Source organism: Podarcis vaucheri, assembly GCF_965113315.1.
Source record: "Podarcis vaucheri genome assembly, chromosome: 8".
Classification (NCBI taxonomy): domain Eukaryota; kingdom Metazoa; phylum Chordata; class Lepidosauria; order Squamata; family Lacertidae; genus Podarcis; species Podarcis vaucheri.
This window is the reverse complement of record NC_138766.1, coordinates 28,514,431-28,538,685: the sequence shown is the minus strand read 5'-3', so window position 1 is coordinate 28,538,685 and position 24,255 is coordinate 28,514,431. Positions and strand designations below refer to the sequence as shown.

At 43.5% G+C, this 24,255-nt stretch overlaps 1 protein-coding gene across 1 annotated transcript in view; it reads left to right on the top strand.

Annotated features, from left to right (window-relative positions):
* Positions 1 to 6,938, top strand: part of PXDC1 (PX domain containing 1) — a 35,979-nt gene extending 29,041 nt beyond the window's left edge. The window contains exon 5 of the mRNA XM_082234678.1: positions 4,812 to 6,938. Within this exon, the coding sequence (XP_082090804.1) occupies positions 4,812 to 4,929 (118 nt within the window). The 3' untranslated portion in view covers positions 4,930 to 6,938. The remainder of the gene's footprint in view (positions 1 to 4,811) is intronic.
* The last annotated feature ends 17,317 nt before the right edge of the window (positions 6,939 to 24,255 follow it).

Sequence of the window (24,255 nt, the reverse complement as noted above, 5' to 3'; positions counted from 1 at the left end):
TTGAAAACCAGGCATCACCCAGCCCTGCTGTTTGCCTCTACATAGTTCCATCCTTGTTTCAGACATTGTGATATATCTATATATAGCGATGTTTAGCTGGTGCTATAGTGCAATATTGAAAAGCAGGTATCGCCCACTGTTAGGCAATATGTTTTTCCATTCTACCAAGATTGGGTTGAATGTAAAAGGTGAGGGAGGAATTGAATGGGGGCAGACATTGGAGGGGAGAATCGAAGCAGAGCTAGGGCAGGTAGTGAGAGGAGACAGCATGAATCAAGGAATGAAATTCCATGAAATTCCATACACCTTTACCTAGTTGAATATAATTTGGACAACCATCCCAGCGGCAGAGCTCTGAAACACCAGTCTTTATCCCATTACCACGGTAACATGATGAGGCTGAGCATCTGAAGACTTGAATTTATTTGGGCATTCATAAGAAATTTAGATCTACAAGCAATGAGTTGCTTGTAGATCTTAATCTCCTGTATAAATTAACATACAAAGTGGGACTCCTTTGACTTAGCGTTTTCCATTATAATGTGTGGCAGAGAGTCATTACGGATTGAATGTACCAGTCCAGCACAAGAACACTCCTTTAGCTTTTATATCAGCACAACTGCTCCCTTGCAGCAACAGATTCCAATTGTGTGATCAATTTTATGTTGTCTTTTCTTTGAATATATATATATATATATATATTTATGTTGTGAACTTCCCTTCAATTGCTTGGGATTGTGGATTGAACCTTAAGAAAAACCCAGCCCAATCATGCTGGTGAATGGGCTGTACACACACACACACACACACAAACAAACAAACAAACAAACAACACACACTCTTAATACAGCTACTTTGAGTCAGGCAGGTGGTTATTATATTACTAATGCTGAATCACAGTTGGCATTAGTATAGTACTGAAAACACTCTCTTTCTTTTCTTTCTCCCCTCCACTGCAAATATTGTTTTCTATGTTGCTTTAATGATAGGAGAAGAGTTTACAGATAGCAACCAAACCAAACTTTTAAATGCTGTCTTCATAGGCAGCTATGTTGACAATCTTCACTGCAGAAGATCCCTGGGAAATTCTGTTCTGGCAGGTAACTGATGAGTCACCTCAAGTAGTGTTAATTAGCTTCAGATAACAGTATCTTCAAGAACTTAAATATTTGCAGTGTAAAAACTGAACTCTTCATACGTCAAGACAGAAGAGAAAGGAGGAGGAAAGAAAAGATTGAAAACCAAAACGATTACAATAAAATGGATCGACAGTTGGTTTGCAGCATTTTTGGACTAGATCTAGTTGTTCCAGTCTTCAGATCCTTGCACACAGCAGTGGCCTGTTTTGTCTTAACAGCATGCAAGGATCTTGTTGTGTACATACCCTAATCTGAGTGGCCGGCTATTCCATAGGGATCTTGCAACACTTGTGCAATCATACCCCACACAGCTAAATCCTCCACTGGTTCTCTTGCTCATACTAATGAATGTCAGGAGCAGAAGCAGAAGTCACACTGGATGAGCTTCAGTGGGGGCTTGCTTATGCACATAGAATATATAGTAGGGACGCGGGTGGCACTGTGGTCTAAACCACTGAGCCTCTTAGGCTTGCTGGCCAGAAGCTTGGCAGTTCAAATCCCCACGGTGTTTCCGTGAGCTCTGGTTTCCATCACAGTGTCCTTTTGTGCCAGAAGCAGTTTAGTCCTGCTGGCCACATGACCCGGAAAGCTGTCTGTGGACAAACGCCGGCTCCCTCGGCCTGAAAGTGAGATGAGCGCTGCAACCCCATAGTCGCCTTTGACTGGACTTCACCGCCCAGGGGTCCTTTTCCTTTTGGGACACAGGTGACGCTGTGGGTTAAACCACAGAGCCTAGGACTTGCCAATCAAAAGGTCAGCGGTTCGAATCCATGCAATGGAGTGAGCTCCTGTTGCTTGGTCCCTGCTCCTGCCAACCTAGCAGTTTGAAAGCACGTCAAAGTGCAAGTAGATAAATACTTCACTCTGGCGGGAAGGTAAATGGCGTTTTCGTGCACTGCTCTGGTTCGTCAGAAGCGGCTTAGTCATGCTGGCCACATGACCCAGAAGCTGTACGCCGGCTCCCTCAGCCAATAAAGCGAGATGAGCGCCGCAACCCCAGAGTCGGTCACGACTGGACCTAATGGTCAGGGGTCCCTTTACCTTAACCTTACCTATATAGTCTTGCAAGATGATTGAGGCAGCAGGGGGGATTGGTTTAAATTTCAATTAAACAGGAAGCAGACAAATATTTCCAACATCCTTCAGAAGGAGGTGTTTCTGATTCAGTAGGTGGCAGTCTCTCCTCTCGAGTTTTCATGCATGTGGAACATTAGATTGGCTTGATTGTTGCAGCCTTCCGGGTGTTTTAATCGCTGCAGTTATATTAGTTCAGAACGGCTGAAGTGACCCAGCCATACTATAAAGTATTTATAGCTCAGCCCCTTCTCATGCCTAGCAAGATGTTCTAAGAGTAACTTGTTAGCCTCAAAGAAGCAAGTCTTAGATTGCAAGGACCATGACACTGCGATGGCAAATGACTTAGCAAGAGAGAGGCAGAGAATGCAAACATCTTTTATCTAGTTTAGCTAAAATGTAAAGCTCATTTCATGGGACGTGGGTGGCGCTGTGGGTTAAACCACAGAGCCTTTTGGGCTTGCCAATCAGAAGGAGGTCTGAGGTTCAAATCCCCGCCACTGGGTGAGCTCCCGTTGCTCAGTCCCAGCTCCTGCCAACCTAGCAGTTCAAAAGCACGTCAAAGTGCAAGTAGATAAATAGGTACTGCTCTGGTGGGAAGGTAAACAGCGTTTCCGTGCGCTGCTTTGGTTTGCCAGAAGCAGCTTAGTCATGCTGGCCACATGACCCGGAAGCTGTATGCCGGCTCCCTCGGCCAATAAAGCGAGATGATCGCCGCAACCCCAGAGTCGGCCATGACTGGACCTAGGTCAGGGGTCCCTTTACCTTTACCTTTTAAAGCTCATTTGTTCATGACTAAAATGAGGGGTAGTTTCCTAGAGACTGAATACAAGGTCATGTTTTCTGTGGCAGTTATTTTTCTCAAATAATGCCCACAAATGTTGCAAATTCACGAGGAAGAGATCATGTAAGGCCACCAACAACAGGCCTGAAGCACAACTGAACATTCTGTCCTCTCACCAGCTTAGGAGAAATGTGTGGCGTTGCAGCCAATATTAACCTGGGCATTTAGTGGAGTTTTCACATGATCTATTCGGAACAAGTGAACTTCAATTCAGGATACCACGTGACTGTCAACAATGTCTGTGGTTGCTTGAACTCAGCCTGAAATGAAGGCCAGTTCGTATAGTGCACAGAATGGAACTACACCAGGAATGAAGTGTCTGCTTCCAAATATGCCAACTCAGCTTACTACACTCCCATCAAGCCACTTTGGGTAGCTATGCAGTTGTTTAAAGTAGAAGGTGGGTGAGTTACAAGCCCCCAGTAGGTGGCCAGCCACATGCTTCGTCAGATGCCAAGCTCAGCCCAGATCCTATCAACATTTTCCATCCCCATTAATTTTTAGTCATGTTAACTGTCAGTGGGTGACCTCACAGGAATCAAAATGGAAGAAACAGGAGATTTTTACCATCTTAGCTGTAGCTAAGAGGAGGGACTGTATTCAACCGAGTTCTGGTCAAGAGTTGACCCATTGAAAGTAACGAACCTTATTTTGCTGTGCCAATTAATGTCAATGGGCCTTCTTTGAGTAGGGCTAGCATTGAATATCAGTTTGGATTTCTTTCTGCACTACTTGGTATGTGCTAAGTAAAAAGGCCTTTGGAGAAGCTGTCAAAGGCTCTCAGAGTGAAGATGTGGGCATTCGTTGCAAAAACCATGGCCATAGCACTTTCCAGTTAACTTCCTTTCTTCATCCTCCAATCCAAGTTATAATAAAATGAAGCATCATGACTATTTGACATGACCCTATTTGGTGACCCAGAGAGAAAAATGCTTGTTTTCAATCGGGGTGCAGGATTTTGGTCTGTTGGTTATATTAGGAAGCTTTCAATGACATGGAAAATGGTGGCCTGTGGACGTTTTGAGTGTAGACTCTGAAGCCTAGTGGGCTTGCCATAACCAAGAGGTATGACTTGAGCATAATTTGCATACCAAGTTGTGCTAGAACTTCTGGTAGCCCTTCAAGCCTTTTCAGCTACTAGATCTGCATGCCAGTCAATTCAAACCATTGTTTTGCTTGAGCAAAAGAATATGGAGCCCGAACAAAGAATGTCTGGGGACAACAAAGAAAACTCGGCATGTCCCAATCAGTATCTCCCCTGTGAAAGGCTTTTAGCGCCATTGGTATTGTTGTGAACGAGTTGATGGCTTTTGAGCACTGTGATTAGGAAAACAAAACCATATATGAAGGGTCAGCAAACTTTTTCAGCAGGGGGCCGGTACACTGTCCCTCAGACCTTGTGGGGGGCCGCACTATATGTATTGGGGGGGGGTGAACGAATTCCTATGCCCCACAAATAACCCAGAGATGCATTTTAAATAAAAGGACACATTCTACTCATGTAAAAACACGGGGCCGGATTTAGAAGGCAATTGGGCTGGATCTGGTCCCTGGGCCTTAGTTTGCCTACCCATGCCATATATTATCCCTGGTTGGAGGCCCATGGTGCTTTCTGTCAGGGGCATCTGCTGCTTCTCAGGAGCTTAATTTCTGTTTCCTTATGTGCATTCCATCCCAAGTCACATTTCCCCTTTTTAATACAGTAGCATGACCAAGCAGGAATGATGTGAACTCCTTGTTTTGTCTCATTCTAGGTTTGAAAATGTTGGCGAATTTACCTCTGAGCTCGAGGGCAGCGATGACCCAGCAGCATATGTCACCAACTTGTCGTACTACCATCTGGTTCCGTTTGAAACCGATATTTTGGACTAAGAGTGCCAAACAAACTTTGTGGCTGACATCAGAGGAGAGGGGCGTCTTTAAGCATGGCGTTCACCGTCCCATAGTTTTGCATTTGTCTTGAGATGCAAGGCAGAAAGGGGCTCGCTACATCTGCCTTGATGCTGGAACCTCTGCGTGGTTCCTGGAGGCAGCTTGTGAAGATGCCGTTCTATTCTAATGGACAAAGAGACATTAGTTTTGCCAAAGGGAATGAAGCAAAGACACCTGGAGCATCATAGGCCAAGGAACTATGCCATGCAGCAAAATCAGCAGCAACCACGCTGTTGACAAATCATTGGTGAATGTGCAAAAATCAGTGGCGCCAGTTCTTACTGATATACGGTAGAACTTGCAAAGACCATCCACATTTCTCCTCCCTCGAGCTCCCTCTTACCAGAAGTACATTCTTAACCTTTTCCAATGAAAGACCTCCTGTGTTCAGTTTTCATTCCTCAGAGTGACAACTTCTAACAAGTGTCATGGTAGTTCATTCATTGAAAGATGCCTTATGTCATGCGTGCCTGCAGGAAATAAGCACATAAATGGATTGCTTAATTTAACTTATTCTAAGCCTGTGGTTTTATTTAATCATCCGAGGGCCTGTCTTTTTCACTTGAAATAATAATTAATAATAAAAATAATTATAAAGGAAACAAGCAAGTTGCATCCCAAGTTGGGGGAAAGGGAAAGAAATGCACAATTTTTTTAAAAAAAATTTTTAACTGTACCTGAATTTTGGATGGGTCTGCTGGAAATGCTGTTAGGATTTCTCCCGTCTTGGAACCAGGAAATCTTTGCCGTTCTCACTATTACAGGGTTTCCACTAGAATTGTCAGCTGGCTCTCTAGGGCATGAATGAGGATCTTGTGGCCCACCATATATTTGTGGACTACAACTTCTATCCATCATCCCTGACCAGTGTCCATGCCAACTGGGACTGATGGGAGTCAGATGTTCCTTTATGGCCCCCATTATTCTTACTTCTCATGCATTCAGAAATAAGCTTCATCCATCTACATGTGGACATTTTAAAGCTGTGCTACAGCAACAGGTGCACCCTTATAAAAATCCACTAGCCCACGTTGACTCTAGCCCTCCCCCTCTGTTTGCCTTCTGGGGTTGGAAGCTTGACCAAAATAGCTCTACAGCAGGCAGAGTTTTGGCCCTGAAAGAGCTTCCATGCACAGCTATTAAGAAAACAAGTGCAATTCTGGAGGTCCTTGAAAGTGACAGCCACATTGTCCCTTCTGCTTGCCACTGGCTTGGGGGAAAGTGTAAACAACTCTTGCATTCCCTGAAGGAGGACATGGCACAGAGACAAGTTCTGTAGGCCTGAATGGCATGGATGAGGAGGGGGAACTGGTTCTGTGGTGATAGTAGTGGGCTCTGTTAACATGAAGCATATGAGGTAACAGCAGAAGCAGGCCTCAAAGCCTTTTAACTACAGGATGGTGCTGTGTTAAGCTTGGTTTTGGCTCCAGCTCATAGGGTGGCAAAGCACCTGTTCTCGCAGCTTATTCAACCACATACTGTGATGAAGCTGCTTTATAAAGGCACATCTAAACTATAGGCCTCAACTGGTTTAATTGCCATTCCTTCTGCTCAGGGGGAATATGAAGAACTGTATTTCTGTGAGCCATGCTCTAGCAGAGTATTATCAACACCCACTGAAAATTATAGTTCCCAGAGGAAGGGGAAATGGTGGTTAAACTGAGATAAAAGTGATAGAGGTGTTTAGTGGAATTGCCAGAAGTTGTGTGTAGGAAATGAAGAATAGAATACATTCCAAGTTCCTTACTCCATTTGTTTCCCCCCAAGCTCCGAAGAATATGGTACATTGCCCCTTTCTCCTGTGAACCTTTCAGTATTCTTTTGTATAATGATTGTAAAACAAAATTTGCTAATGTAAATAGTAATAAATTATTGAGAAGCCACCTCTTTTGCAAGAGATGTTTCCAATATATTTTAATGAAATAAAATATTACTCATTGTACGTGTAACACCTGGTGTTGAGCAGTGATCTTAAGGTATTTGGCGTATGAAACTGCCATATGCTGTCGGTCCATCTAGTTTGATACTTCCTGCTCTGAATGGGAGTAGCTTTCTAAAGGACAGAATGGCTGTGAGGAACAAGGCAAACCCAGCACGCTCCAATGCAGAGCAGCATCATGGGAGTGTCACATCATTGTGGCACCATGCAGGACCCCATTAACACAGAGAACTGAAGCGACAACACATTGTCTTGGAAGAAAGATGGGATTTTGAGGTTACCATGTATTGAAGAGGAGTTGCTTATTTCTGTAACGTGGTTTACCTTCAGTGTTCGTTTGGTTGTCCAACACTCTTCCTGGATCACTAGACAGTTGGACCATGGCTTGCACTTGCCACATGCCCTTATTCAAGATAGGGGACCTGCAGCTTTCTAGATGGTGCTAGACTCCAACTCCCATCAGCCCTGGCCAGGAAGGCTGCAGCTGATGGGAATGGCAGTCTAACAACCCTGAAAGGGTTGCAGATTCCTTGTCCCTGTACTACACAATTTTATCCTCACAAAGCAATAGTGACTGGCTCTTTGGCTGAGCAGGGCTTAATGCCTGGGTCTCCCAGGTCTAAGTACATCACAATGTATTTGCTTGGTGGGAGAGAAATCTAAAAATGATTCCTTTGAGAACCCAGAGCTATTTCTTAACTGGGACTGACAGAGCAACTGCACTGCTGTTGCTTTTTCTCTGCTTCCATCAATGGCACTGTGATGTCATTAATACCCAAAGGGAAATCCTGCTCTTAATACCAAATGTTGAGATGGATTAACTGTACTGTCTTTGTTGAAGCAATCTGGGGATTGCCCTCAAGCTCTTTCTAGTACAGAACTAACCAATTGTAACCTATAAAGTGATCATTTATGTCAATTCTTGCCGTTAGTTAGGTTACATAATTAAGTGTTATGTCCAGATGACGAGTCAAATCATGTTACTAAATTCCAGCTCTTTAAGGGGCTGGGGGGGGGGGACGATGACTTGCCACAGTCTTAATAAAACTACACACTGCTTAATTTTTGCTTCAATTGTAGAAATTGAAAGTTTTATTTCTGCTGACTTGCAAGGACAGAGACTTGAACGTGGAAAAAAAATGCAATCACTGGAGATGGAAACAAAGGCACAGAGAGCTAAATACTTCTTCGGTTATAATATTGACTAGAATTTGGAATTATGCAATAAAGGGGATTGGCAGTAGGTTCAAGACAACAAAAGGAGATATATATTTTTCTCCGCACAGCATAGAAATAACTGATGGAATTTAAGCAAATATGAGATGTGGTGGCCATTAGCTTAAGTATTATAAGCTAACAGCTGGCTACTGTTGTTGTTTAGTCATTTAGTCGTGTCCGACTCTTTGTGACCCCATGGACCAGAGCACGCCAGGCACTTCTGTCTTCCACTGCCTCCCGCAATTTGGTCAAACTCATGTTGGTAGCTTCAAGAACACTGTCCAACCATCTCGTCCTCTGTCGTCCCCTTCTCCTTGTGCCCTCTATTTCCCAACATCAGGGTCTTTTCCAGGGAGTCTTCTCTTCTCATGAGGTGGCCAAAGTATTGGAGCCTCAGCTTCACAATCTGTCCTTCCAGTGAGCACTCAGGACAGATCCATTCCTTAAGAATGGATAGGTTTGATCTTCTTGCAGTCCATGGGACTCTCAAGAGTCTCCTCCAGCACTATAATTCAAAAGCATCAATTCTTCGGCGATCAGCCTTCTTTATGGTCCAGCTCTCACTTCCATATATCACTACTGGGAAAACCATAGCTTTTACTATACGGACCTTCGTTGGCAAGGTGATGTCTCTACTTTTTAAGACACTGTCTAGGTTGGCTGGCTACTATTAGCAATATAATCAAAACACTTCTGACTAATCCAGTGAGGCAGGGATTATCTTTTACATACCTTTGTGCCAGAGATTGTCCAAGTACGTTGGCTGCTGTGTTTGTTTTAAAAGGCTTTCCGTAGTCGGTGCCAGCAAAGTAATTATCAAATCATCCTGTAAAAGCTGCTCCTTTACTTGAGTGCTTAACATACGTTGTGGTAATAACTCTTGGTCATCTTAAGAATCTCTTTTTATTGTGGTCTATTCATGTTGCGGTTTCATTTGAGCCCCTGGAGTAAAATCCATTGTTGTTTCCCATTTAGGTTTTCAGAACCCAAACACATTCCTCTCTGCAACATACAGAAATCAGTGTATGACAGCTTGGCATCTGCCATCATTTTTACACAAGGTCATTACTGTACTTGATGTCATATTAAAAAAACCCACAACCCACCCAAGACTCCTATTTCCAAAGAAACGGCTCAAAAGATGAATTTAGCTGTGCTAGATGCTATGGCTGCTTTCTGAAGCTGATGACAGCATGAAGTAATAATAATTTCCTGGAAACAAACCATTTGCTTTTGTCTCGCTGAAACGGCACCAGAATGGCAGCAGGTGCATCACATCAGTATCATTGCAGCCTCACTGCATACATTTCCTTGCAAAACAAAATAATATCAGTAAAACCCTTTGAGGGAGTGATTCCTTGGCTCCTTTTAACGGTCAGTTTGAACTGCTTTAGACAGAGCCACATCTATGTGTTTAAGGAATGCATTTTACATCAATATAATTGCCGTCAGATTCTTAAGTTGTGCTCACTGACCAAAGCATGTAACCTACAAAATGGGAGCTCTGTTCATGAGGACCTGCAAACACCATTCACTGAACACATGGATAACAGAGTGGGATTTTGCCTGCTAGATCTACCTCAAATCTCTCTGTGCTCACAGAAAGCGCCAAGGAAACTCTGTATTGCTGTGCACTTTTTACATGCACAGAGAAGTCCTTCATTCCTCCTGCTAGATATGCAAAGGTGGGCCAAGAAGCATGATGGATCCCTGCCCTGATGTGTTTGATGAGCGTGGTTTGAAGGTGTCAATAGGGCTAGTGTGTCGCTCAGTCAAGCATCTCTTTATGGCCAGTATTACCAAGATCCATTCAACATTGTTGAAAACCCACCGGCCATTTTCATCAGTCCAGAAAGAAGCAATTGCACAAAGTCTGAAGTCCGAAGGTGAAACTGCCTCCTATTAGAGAGAGGTTTGGAAAACTGCATCTCTCTTTCTCTTGATATAATATTCTCTCGCTTTCACAATAAGGCTGTATTCGAAGAACTAAGTCAGCATTCTATCATCTTCTCAGTTTTTAATATGGCACAAACCAGCAACGAAAAAATATAAAGTGTACCCTCTTTGGGGAACACCAATAACATGTAAAGATTGTGGACTCACACCTTAGAGAGTTAAAGGTTCTTAAGTGCTTCCATAGTCCAACATTTGCTGGAAAGAAATAATCACTGTGCTTATCTTGTATCCACCCCCCATCTTTATTGAAAGTTCAAAAAGTACATAGTTATATGTGCATTAAACATGGTGAGATGTAAATAAAAGAGAGAAAAAGGGGGGAAAGGAACAGCACCCGTATATAAGGGAAAATAAAGAGGGAGGGAGGAAAACCCAAAACTGTATATTTTACAAGGTTGTTATCGTACTTCACCAGATCTTAACCTATTACAGTACAGTGGTACCTTGGGTTACAGATGCTTCATGTTACAGACGCTTCAGGTTACAGACTCTGCTAACCCAGAAATAGTACCTCAGGTTAAGTGCTTTGCTTCAGGATAAGAACAGAAATCACATGGTGGCGGCGCAGCGGCAGCGGGAGGCCCCATTAGCTAAAGTGGTGCTTCAGGTTAAGAACAGTTTCAGGTTAAGAACGGACCTCCAGAACGAATTAAGTTCTTAACCCGAGGTACCATTGTATTTGTAAGAATGGATTCCAAATACCATTGAATTTGTCCATGGCAAGTCTGCATTTATATGCAAGTTGTTCATATGTTGCGAGTTTGTATAAGTCGTCAATCCAACAGTCGAAGGGAGCCGCATTTTTATTTTCCCAGTTCATCAGTATCAGTCTTTTTGCTGTAGTAAGGGCATGGAGAGTCCATTCGTATTGTCCTTTTGTAAGTTTCCATGTGCTGGGTATATAATTCAAGAGAATATTTTGTTCCGTAAATGTAAGGTGGTTCTGCACTGTTCTGTTGATAGTTTCAGTTACCTTCTGCCAAAAATCTTCCGATACCGGACAATGTTTTTTAATCTTGTATTTTCTTTCTGCTTATATGTATTGCACCTTTCGATCTAGAAAAATCCCCAAACCAGTTTACATAACAGAATGAAATCTGATCACATCAGGACTCCTTCTACTCCTTTACAATACATAGGATCGCTCCAGGCTAGCATATCCTCTCTGGGTTATTCTTAGATCCTTGTGGCTTTCCCCAGTGCCTTCCATCCTATCTCACTCCCTCAAAGGCTGGCAAATAATTGTCCTGCTGAATGGTCCCTCCTCGCTTTCCCTGAAGATGGGAGGACTTTTCACTGCCCAAGGGCAGAGAGGGAGAACCCAGGTGCAACAACAGGTGCCTTGGGTGACATGCTGAGCAATGTTCTTCAAGCTTCTGATGTCTGGATGCTTGCTCCCAGTGGCGTAGCGTGGGGGTGCAGGGGGGCCCGGCCGCACCGGGTGCAACATCTGGGGGTTAGGGTTAGGGGGCGCAAATCCACGGGTTAGGGGGCGACAATTACTTGCCTTGCCCCGGGTGCTGACAACCCACGCTACGCCACTGCTTGCTCCTTCTTCCTGCCACTGCCAGGACCAGACAGTCCAACCACCTAGAAGGTGCTGCCAAGTGCAGCAGCTGTACATTTAAGCATTGCACAGCATTGCCACAGATGGTATCTTTGCATTTCATGGCTGTTTTGCCCCACAATTTACAATGCCACCCCTCCCCTCTACACCCAGATGTGCATATATCTGCCAACCGAGGACGACACTTCATGCGTCTGATGAAATTGGCTCGAATCCACAAATGGCCATGCCGTAATAAATCTCTCTTGATAGCACAACATAATTCTCCACTGATTTGGCACAAGGCATGTATCTCCGGTCTTTCGCAGAATGGACAGGACTACAGGAGAAAGAGAGTTGGGTCAAGAATCTGTGAGTCGAGATTCTATCTCCAGATGGTGGAGTGAGCTCAGTTGGCAGAGTACAAGATTTTTAATCTCACGGTTGTGGGTGCAAGCCCCATGTTGGGTGAAAGATTCCTGCATTGCAGGAGGTTGTACTAGATGACGCTCATAGTCACTTCCAACTCTACAATTCTATGACTGTATGAGACATAATTGATCTGTTTAGTGTGTATGGATTTTAGTCAACGTACATGCAAAAAGTCAATAACAAAATTTGATAATATTGAAGGGAATACAGTGGTACCTCAGGTTAAGTACTTAATTCGTTCTGGAGGTCCATACTTAACCGGAACTGTTCTTAACCTGAAGCACCACTTTGGCTAATGGGGCCTCCTGATGCTGCCACGCCGCCGGAACCTGATTTCTGTTCTCATCTTGAAGCAAAGTTCTTAACTTGAAGCACTGTTTCTGGGTTAGCGGAGTCTGTAACCTGAAGCGTATGTAACCTGAAGCGTATGTAACCTGAGGTACCACTGTATGTAGTGCCAGCAATTTCTGCCAGAAAAATCACTTATGGACATTCAGCCCTGCTGAACACAATGGGACTTACTTCCAAGTAAACATCCTTAGGATTGCATTGTTAGTATTCCCCTTAGTATTGCATTGTTAGTTGTGTGTGTTAGCAAAGGGAATATATGTTTGTTACTCTGCATCTTACAAGCTGCTCCTGAATATTTTCCCCACTGAGGCTCCCTGAACATTCAGAATAAAAATTGCACCAGAGGAGGAAAAAAATTAGGAGCTTGCTATTACAAAGTGAATGTCCTCAGGGTTGCTCCCTACCCTAGTGAGCCTTTTGAAGGATGTGCTGATGCGCATGTATATATATATATATATATGCAGGTTTTGGTGTCTTCGGGTGTCTTCCCGTGTAAGAGTCGGGGTGTCTGGGCGAGACCTCGTCGAAACGTCGCCCAGACACCCCGACTCTTACACGGGAAGACACCCGAAGACACCAAAACCTGCATTCCTGTACCCGTGAAAATCTACGAAAGCATATATATATATATATATATATGCAGTTACATGCAGGAACAAGAATGTAATAAATTAGTGGAGTCCTAAGTAAATAAGCAGCAACTGACGAGCAACATTTGGGTTGAGTTTTTCTCTTTTCCAGCAGTTACCCGCAAGCTTTCCCTTGCTTTCTTGCTGAGTCAGTGTTCTTCTCTAACTGAACTGTAAGTAGGTCTGGTGTGGAAGAAGGATCTAAGTAACTCGAAGGACTAATTTTGCAAGCAGGCCTGAGCAAATACATTTTGTTATTGACAGCCTGAGGTAGGCAAAATTCCCCTCCGCTTCTCTGGTACCACACAGAGATGTTGACTGCAATGTGAGTTGAATCTTAATTCCAGCACGGGTGGCACCACATCCTCCATGGCACCTAAGGGCAGCAGGGTATTTTGAGAGGCACACGGAAGGTTACATGGCATTAGGGGTATGGCATTACACTGGCCATAAAATTTGGTTTGGCCCCTGGCACTTCAGGAAATAGCTTGCCTTGGCCTGAAGTACTTCAGAAGCTTCAGCTTGGAGTCAGAGCCTGATTCAGAAAACAAGAACAACTAGGTGTCCTTCCCACCACCACACACAAATTTCACTACCAGGAGTAGTTTAAAAATAGCTACATCTTCTTTTCTTGTTTGACAGAGGTGGGTGAAATTGGCATGTATCGTAGCTCCTGTCAAATCACAGGCAAATACATGCAGGCATCGGAGCCAACTCCTCGGGGCCAAGATCGCTTTGGTACCTCCAATAAAATATTTGTGGGGGCCGCCCCCTCAAAGAGGTCATATTCAGCTGAAAATTATAAGCACTCTTCCTTTTGGCAGGTGAACTCCCCCCCCCCATTCTTGCATAATGAGCTGCCCCTGTCACAATTCTCTCTTCTAACCAGGTGGCCTTTAAGACCCAGAGAAAACAGACAGAAGAGAGATGCCACAAACAGTTATGTCTACCTGGAAGGGAATGATGGGTCTGGAAGAAACAAATATTGTAAGAGGAGGTTTGGTTTATTTGCCCCACCTTGGGTTGTGCTATGCAGAGTTTATAAGAGCATCTCACGAGCTGTTTGTATCACTTTTAGGATCTGGGGATGTGCTGCCAGTTCCCAAGCGTTTTCTCAATTTTTTGATATCTACCACAATGACATTTGATTCTCTGATGCTTGGCAATCTGCAAAACCATGAATGAAAAATGAAAGAAGTGTAGGCAGCAGGGGTCAAGACATTAGTTATGAAACGAAAATCGCAGCAGGCAGTCTGGTTATTATTGTGAAAAGATGTTAGCGGGGGGAAAACAAAACCTCCAGGATGACTACAGATGTTCCAGGAGTACATAATGAACTTGCTGTGTGTTCTGTATTCACCCCAAGCTGTTCGAAATGTTGACTTGGAGAACGATCATATATTCTGTTCCAATGAGCCAAACTGTGTCTCTGTGTGTGTGTGTGTGTACAGAGAAATCTATAGCTCAATGAGCCAACAAGGAACTGCGAAATAACTCTAAATCTGTGACAAACTCTGGAGATGGGACTATTACATTGGCAATGCTACATTATGCGGGTCCATACACATCATGCGCCATCGATTTGGATTAGCTTGACTTCTCACTAGTGACGGAAGGTGGAAATGTGGTATACAAACTCATCTCCAGATTATTAGGCATACAAGTGCAATTCTCTCCAGGTCTGGAAACAAAGTCGGTGGCTTGTCAAACAAGCACATTTGGATAAGGCTCCATCAGGGAAGGGCTGAGGAAATGAAAACAGCCTCGACATACAGAAGATTTTCTATAGAAATATGATGCAATGTATAATGACAGTTTTTCTTTCCAAGTCTGGCAATTTAGTTTTAATTGTGCCCTGGGGAACTCTTAAGGAGCAACGAACGCACGATGGCAGGTGCTCTAATCTAGACATTACTACTTCTAATATATTCATAACTCCTCATTTTTAGATAAAAGCAATAAAGCTGCCTGAGAAAATAGAAATGGTATCTATCAGGCAGGTGCAGCTAGAAGATAGGATGGAATGGAAGCTATTGCTGCAAAGCTGTGTGAGTTTCTAATGCCAGAAAAGTCTTTTTCGGTTGTTGTTACGGTAGTCTATAGATCGAAAACTGCCTCCGTAGAGATGAGCTGACATAATCACATACACAGTGCCTTTGTTTTATAAACATGCTTGCTCAACTGTCAGTCCTACAAAATGGGGATCGTGCAGATTAACCTTTCCTAGACAATAACTCACTTGTCTAAGGAATTTGTCAGGTGAAAACGACAGTCTTCTGCCACAAAAATTCATCATTTTCCTCTTTCCCTGACTGTTTCATTATTTACCTTTCAACTGGCAAACTCTGCAAGTCTAAACACTTGCAGGGAGCGATCCTATAGCAAGATCCATCAGGATGAGTGGGATAGGATCCAGAGGATCTCTGGATGGCCCAGGAGGTTCTTGGCACAAACAGGCTATATGGCAGCTTAACTCCTCGGTTCAGACAGAGTTATGCCAGTATATTTCCCTCATACGCTTACCAACTTTTAGAAGACATCTGAAGGCAGCCCTGTATCAGGAAGTTTTTAATGTTTGACATTTTATTATTTTTTAATATTTTGCTGGAAGCCACCCAGAGTGGCTGGGGAAACCCAGCCAGATGGGCAGGATATTATTATTATTATTATTATTATTATTATTATTATTATTATTATTATTATTCCAGCTCAACCAGAAACTAGAAACCCAGCCTACGTTAAGCAGGCAAAAGAGAAATAAAATAAACTAGAAATAAAACATAAGATAAAAATTAATCTAATGACCGAAAGAATAAATTATTGAAATAACAACGAGGGTGGAGGAGAAGTAGCAGCAGCAGCAGAGGAAACAATGCGTTCTGTGGCATGAAGTGAATAACAAGCTGTGGTTTCAGAAGCAGTTGAATCAACCGTGGTGATGGGAAAGTGTCCTTAAATGTGGCTGAGGACAGCAGATTAGTTTAGGAGAGCACAGGACAGGTCATATGACATACAGTGTTACCTCGGGTTAAGTACTTAATTCATTCCAGAGGTCCGTTCTTAACCTGAAACTGTTCTTAACCTGAGGTACCACTTTAGCTAATGGGGCCTCCCGCTGCTGCCGCTGCGCTGCCAGTGCTCGATTTTGGTTCTCTTCCTGAGGTAAAGTTCTTAACCTGAGGTACTATTTCTGGGTTAGCGGAGTCTGTAACCTGAAGTGTATGTAACCTGAAGCATATGCAACCCGAGGTACCACTGTATACACCTCTGCCCTCCAACACATTCCTGCCACTCCCTGACCTACAGTATCTATCGTCTCAGGTGGTTGCCTCACTCTACCTAATGGTAGAGCCAGCCGTGTATCAGGAGTGACTGGGAATCCACAGGATTCAAACTCTCCCATTCCACTGACATGTTTCTGGCAAGGCAGTCTTGGTACTGGCATCCTTGTTTTCTCTCCCACCCCTTCCACCCTGATTTCCGTGAGGCCAGCAGGGCTTAGGAAATTGTGGTCCCTCCCCTGTACACACTCAGACTTCCACACAGATGCTCTGCAACTCAGGTTGTTTGATATGCCATATAATGGCGAAGTATATCAATATCGTGATTCCCAAATGTAGCAGATATATCACGAGATATATCCTGGTCAAAAGAGATGAACAGAAGAGCTTGTGTGAGATGGAGTTGAGGAGAGCACTGGGGAAATTAAATTTTGATTTTTTTTAAAAAATGGTCACGGTTGGGATTTCTGCATTATAACTTCTTTTTTGCTTCTCTGGCATAATACGGAACTCGCCGCATACGTAGAAAAGAGGGGGGAGAGATAAGACACACTCCAGTTCTTTGTATGCAACCTCTTTTTTTCTTTCCTTTCCCCTCAGTCTGCCTTTCTGCTTTGATGGAATTTACCACTGAGCAATAGTTGCCATGGTAACCAGGACATGGCTGCGCTAGTAATAAAGAATCCCTAGAGAGCAAATATACAAGCCACAGACACAATTCTTTTTTGGGGGGGGTTGCGTGCATTTTGGGATACCCTGTGTACCCAATCTCTGGAGTCTCCAAATAGGGTAGGCAAACAAAGGCCCAGGGGCTGGATCGAGCCCAATTGCCTGCTGACGGTCTGGGAATCAGCGTGTTTTTACATGAATAGAATGTGTGCTTTTATTTAAAATGCATCTCTGGGTTATTTGTGGGGCATAGGAATTCACTCATTATTATTTTTTCAAAATCTAGTCCAGCCGCCCACAAGGTCTGAGGGACAGTGGACCGGCCCCCTGCTGAAAAAGTTTGCTGACCCCTGTGATAGGGCTTTGAATAACCCCTGTCTAGTACCCAGGAGAGTCACTGTGGCCAGGGCGGGAGGAGGTAGGCAGAATTCTTCTTTTTCCTTCTCACTGACGGAAGGAACTATACCTGCCATAGTCTCAGGCCAGTTTGGTGGGTGTATCTGTCATGAAATTCTACTCAGTACTGATCCAGAGCAGATTCCAACGCATAGTTGTTGTTGTTGTTGTTGTTTAGTCGTTTAGTCGTGTCCGACTCTTCGTGACCCCATGGACCAGAGCACGCCAGGCACTTCTGTCCTCCACTGCCTCCCGCAGTTTGATCAAACTCATGCTAGTGGCTTCAAGAACACCATCCAACCATCTCATTCTCTGTCGTCCCCTTCTCCTTGTGCCCTCCATCTTTCCCAACATCAGGGTCTTTTCCAGGGAGTCCTCTCTTCTCATGAGGTGGCCAAAGTATTGGAGCCTCAGCTTCACGATCTGTCCTTCCACTGGGAAAACCATGGCTTTTACTATACAGACCTTTGTTGGCAAGGTGATGTCTCTGCTTTTTAAGATGTTGTCTAGGCTTGCCATCGCCTTTCTCCCAAGGAGCAGGCGTCTTTTAATTTCGTGACTGCTGTCACCATCTGCACTGATCATGGAGCCCAAGAAAGTAAAATCTCTCACTGCCTCCATTTCTTCCCCATCTATTTGCCAGGAGGTGATGGGCCCAGTGGCCATGATCTTCATTTTTTTGATGTTGAGCTTCAGACCATATTTTGCGCTCTCCTCTTTCACCCTCATTAAAAGGTTCTTTAATTCCTCTTCACTTTCTGCCATCAAGGTTGTGTCATCTGCATATCTGAGGTTGTTGATATTTCTTCCGGCAATCTTAATTCCGGCTTGGGATTCATCCAGCCCAGCCTTTCGCATGATGAATTCTGCATATAAGTTAAATAAGCAGGGAGACAATATACAGCCTTTATATAACGCATAGTTAGCAGAGTAAAAACTTAAACATGTTGCAGGATTCCCCCCAAAATAGACCAGAGGTGATCACATTTCATCCAGCAGAGCTTTACTGCTACTGAAGGCAAATGAGCATAATGGTCACAAATCCAACACATTCAGGGCTGGCCCTGTCCATAAGAAATCCAATTGCAGCAGACTTAACTTAAACTTAGCGATAACTTCTAATAAGTCTAAACCTTAATGCTAAGCATACTATGTACAGAATACCACACCAGAAGGAAGAGAGACAGAAAGAGATGTGAAACCTGGGCTCCTTCTGGCCTTAATTTTATAGTCAGCATGACCTTGACAGAAAAAGATAAGAGAACTACAGTGGTACCTTGGGTTACATACGCTTCAGGTTACATACGCTTCAGGTTACACACTCTGCTAACCCAGAAATAGTGCTTCAGGTTAAGAACTTTGCTTCAGGATAAGAACAGAAATCTCGCGGCAGCGGCGTGGCGGCAGTGGGAGGCCCCATTAGCTAAAGTGGTGCTTCAGGTTAAGAACAGTTTCAGGTTAATAACGGACCTCCAGAACGAATTAAGTTCTTAACCCGAGGTACCATTGTATTTGTAAGAATGGATTCCAAATACCATTGAATTTGTCCATGGCAAGTCTGCATTTATATACTTTATACTTAACCCAAGGTACCACTGTAGTTTAATCCAGCTGTACTCATCTTCTCTGAAGGAATAACCCAAACATCACGAACCTTCTGCTTGCTTCTTTCACACAGAGAAGCTTCCAGAACCCTCCGGAATTAAGTAGAATAGGAAGGATCTCTACACATCAGATTAATACTTTCTGCACTAAGAAATGCAAACTGACAGTATCAGGGTAGTGTGGTGGCTTTGGAGACTGAGGGCCCATGACCACTCTTCCCTTAGGACATCTATACAAGCAAAGCTTTCTGGGAAAGTACTGAGGGATCTCTAGAGCTGTAGATGTCCCACTGATATGACTTCCTAAAGCCGCTCAGCCAGTCTTCAACCATCTGCAGGGTTGCTGCCAAAATCAGTTAAAAGGCATAGATGGTATATCGCACCAGTACAAATAGCAAAAATGTACAAAACCGGGTCAAACATATGCTGGAAATGTAAAGAAAAAGAAGGTACCGTATTTTTTATCATATGTGGTGGGAATGTAGAGAAATTAAAAAAATTTGGGAAATGATATATAATGAATTGAAAAAAAATGTTTAAAATGACATTTGTAAAAAAACCAGAAGCATTTCTGTTAGGGATTGTAGGACAAGACCTGCCAAGAAAAACAAAGAACTTATTTAGGTATGCCACAACAGCGGCAAGAGTCTTGATTGCACAAGGATGGAAGAATGAGGAAATCCCAACGAAAGAACAATGGCAAGAAAAACTGATGAACTATGCAGAGCTGGCTAAATTGACATACAAATTGCGGGACAAGGGCAACTGTGACTTTAAGGAAGAATGGAAGCTTTTTACAAGTTACCAAAAAAGACAACAAAATGAACTGGACTCCTTGGCAGGTTTGAATAAACATCCACAAATTTATTAGGTGAACATATGATCGACAAAATAAAGGTATGTACAATTTTATAATACAGTATGCAGAGAGCGATATGTGCAAAGAAATCAGAGAGGGGAGCTGAGGGAAGTCTTTGGTTGGAGGGGAGGGAGGGATGGGGAGGGGGAAAAGGGGGAGGAATAATGTAATTGATTATATGGACTGATAATTTGTTATGTTGAAATTGCTTAATAAAAATATTTTAAAAAACAAAAACAAAATCAGTAAAAAGGCAATATCAAAAGAACCCATCAGCTACCCTAACTTTCAAGGTATGAATGGAACATGTTCTAATTATTGGCTGTTGCTGTCAAACTTTTAACAAACTTTTGTCCCACTACCACTTCTAGTCAAACAGGGCTTGAGGTTTTTGGGGTTTGTTTTTTTTTTGAAACACCACAAACAGCCGAAAATCTGTTTGCTGGAGAGGAAATGACATGTTGATGATGCTAAGAGATGATCCGTTACCTGAAGGAACTGAGGAGACAGATGTCTGGTGTAACTAGAAGAGATTTAACTAGAGACATAAACAGTCAATTAGACAGAGACCTGGAGGACTGAGTGACTTGTTTTCTCCCTTAATTTCCCCATCATAGATACTTTTCTGTTAGCTTCAGCCTTGAATGTTACAGAAAAACTTAAAAGCATTTCCCATGAAATAAAGCAGTTGCCACATTTCAATTCAGGAGTATGAAGGCTCATTGTGTGTTTGTGCATGCAGGAGATTATGAATGGTAACATTAAAACTGTAGGTTTTGAGCAGTAATTTGGTGCTAACAGATTCCGCATTGCCAACAGTTTAATGTTCATTTCTCATAAGAGAAATGTGTTAATGTTGTAACGTTATGCAAATGTGAAATATTTAGGAACCGCACAGCCTTCCCTCGGCAGCTGAGAAATTATGGCTTCAAATTGCTTTGATAAATGAATGCATGAAGACGAAGAGGAAACTGCCTGATGATTTTTGCTCTGGCTGATCAGGAGCTGCAGTTGTTGTCTGACAGGGACTGTCCATGAATGATCCTTCAGTGAGGTAACATCTGCCTGATAAAGAGACTGTTCTGCAGGCATTTACTGATGGCCTAAGACAGTGCATTATTCATCACTACGAGTGATATTGCAAACTGCCTGGTGCTACTAGGAAATGTGTTCTTTGGTTCCTGTAAGTTGGGTTGCTGTGCATGGCTGCCTGGATTTTAGTCCCAAACAGTGGTGTAGCATGGGGAGGGGCATCGGGGCAATTGCCCCAGGCACAAAATTGTTAGGGGCACAAAATTTCAACACCCGGTGCTGCATTAGAAAGCTGTGCACTTCTGTCTATTGAAAATGGCTTCTCCATGTGAACCAGGAATTGAACTCTCCAGACAACAGAAGACTCTTCTTTTCTTAGCTCTACAGCTGTGATCTCTTGGGTGATGCGGATGACATCAGGCAGTTGAATGCACATGTGCACTCCATCCGTTTCCCTCCTTCCCTCCCACCCCCGCCCTCTGTGCGTCCCCGGTTGCTGGCAACCCACGCTACACCACTGATTCCAAACTCTCATTGAAGTTGCAATTCCAGAGAGCCAGTGTGGTGTAGTGGTTAAGAGCAGTAGTCTCGTAATCTGGGGATCCGGGTTCGCGTCTCCGCTCCTCCACATGCAGCTGCTGGGTGACCTTGGGCCAGTCACACTTCTTTGAAGTCTGTCAGCCCCACTCACCTCACAGAGTGTTTGTTGTGGGGGAGGAAGGGAAAGGAGAATGTTAGCCGCTTTGAGACTCCTGAAGGGGAGTGAAAGGCGGGATATCAAATCTAAACTCTTCTTCTTCTTCTATCTGCACTGGGAGTAAGTCCCTTTGTACTCAACAAGACTTATGTCTGAGTATACATACATAGGATTGCATTGCATCTTACTGTTCCCAAACCTGCTGACTGACTGTTCCCTTCAACACTGCCATTGATCAAGCTGAACACCTCTTGCATATACATTCTTGCTGCTGCATGTGGGAATACAGTGGAACCTCTACGTACAACCATAATCCGTCCCAGAGGCCCGGTCATAACTAGAAATGTACATAAGTAGAGGCGTACATTTCCATAGAAAGTAATGGAAAAGTGAATTGATCCGTTCTAGATGATGAAAAACACCCCCTAAAACAGCAGTTTAACACGGATTTTACTGTCTAACGAGACCATAGATCCATAAAATGAAGGCAATAATCAATGTAGGTAAAGGGACCCCTGACCATTAGGTCCAGTCATGTCCGACTCTGGGGTTGCGGCGCTCATCCCACTTTATTGGCCGAGGAAGCCGGCGTACAGCTTCCGGGTCATGTGGCCAGCATGACTAAGCCGCTTCTGGCAAACCAGAGCAGCGCATGGAAACGCTGTTTACCTTCCCGCCAGAGCGGTACCTATTTATCTACTTAACTTTGATGTGCTTTCGAACTGCTAGGTTGGCAGGAGCAGGGACCGAGGAAAGGGAGCTCATCCCGTTGCGGGGATTCGAACCGCCGAACTTCTGATCGGCAAATCCTAGGCTCTGTGGTTTAACCCACAGCGCCACCCGCTTCCCACAATAATCAATGTACTGTACTATAAAAAAGACAGTATTGTAGATGAAAAAATTAACATTTTTTTCTTTATGTGCATTGAATGTGGGTGGGCTTACCTGGCTACAAGCTGGGGGTGGGGCAAGGGTCAGTAAAGAGCTGATTCACTTCGGTCAGGGTCACTTTTTTTTTCTTGCCAGGCCAGGTTCTTCTCTGGACTTCCTCAGGTTAGTTCCTCAGTGGGGTTTGGGACTGCAGTGCGCCCTGCTATGTCTCTTGCAGGCAGCGCCTTTTCCACAGCTTTGGGGGTGGGATGGGGGCCCTCTCCCTGGCAGGTCTGTTCTTAACCTGAAACTGTTCTTAACCTGAAGCACCACTTTAGCTAATGGGGCCTCCCACTGCCGCCATGCCGCTGCTGCGCGATTTCTGTTCTCATCCTGAAGCAAAGTTCTTAACCTGAGGCACTATTTCTGGGTTAGCGGAGCCTGTAACGTGAAGCATATGTAACCTGAAGCATATGTAACCCGAGGTACCACTGCACATGAATTTAAAACTGTGGTTGTGATTCTTGAGAATGTGGAATAAAGTACATAATAAAACAGAAAGATTTGTAAGTACAAGCACTGAATGACAGGCTCTTTGCAGGGCTCGCCCTGGCATTAGGCACAGTGAGGCAGCCACCTCAGCAGCTGGTGCTGGGGGATGGTGGTAGTAATGAGCTGTTGGAGGCAGAACTCACTAGACCACTTGACTTGCAGTCTGCTGCCCTCAGGTGTGGTGGAGGATGCTGTCAGTGTGGAATTAAGATTTACCGTATTTTTCCATCTATAAGACGCTCCCTATTTTGGGGGACTCCGATTTAAGAAAATGGGTTGTGATACTATCCATGTATAAGACGAGCCCAGATTTTGAACATTATTTTAGAGTAAAAAAAACCATGGTCTTATACACAGAAAAGTATGGTAATTGCCAGTCCAGTCAACCACTGTATGTGGAATTGTGGGGAGACGCCATCTTGACTTTTGCCTTAGGCAGCAAAATGTCTTGAACTGGCCTTGGAGTCTTCCCATTGGTATTCCTCAAACGCCTCACTGGAATATGATAGTGGTGATGATTTATTTTAGAAATGTATATACTGTCTTTCATTTTGAGAAGAAATACAAACGGTTATTTTTTATTTCTTTACGAACACGTAAAAGCCTTAATCATCAGGATGAAAGGAGAACGAAAATGAGGTTGTTGAGAACCTGTAAAGCTAATGTGTAACAAAGCTTGCTAATTAATTGAAAAGAAAAAAAGAGGAAGACTTGGCCTTGGAGAGCAGCTGAATATGTAACAGCAATTAAGTCCATATTCAACTCCGTAAAGCATGTTTTCCCTCTTCAACTAATCAGTGAACATTTTAGACATTCATATGCATGAAAGGAAGTACATTTAGCTCTGAAAATACCAACCATCACCAACTACTAGAAGAGGAGATTGTGTATAAACAAAATTAATTAGGCATCTTGGATTGCATCATTCCTCTTCTTAATGTTAATAAGTGTAAATAAAGTTTATAGAACTGTGATAATTTGTCATTTCCTGATGCTGTAAGATATTCCTTTAGCATTCCATTAACACATGTAGGCTCCTACCCCAAGGCCGTAACAGGTGTACCTACTTGCAAGTAAAGACGTAAACTTGCACTATAGCAGTCTAGCAGTGCACACTCAGCAGCTAGGAAAGAGCAGAATCTACTATTACATGACAGAGGAATAACAACAGTAAGTTCAGCCAAGAAGCAAGGACCAAGGTTCAGGAGTCCAAGGTTAGTAGTAAGAATTCCAAG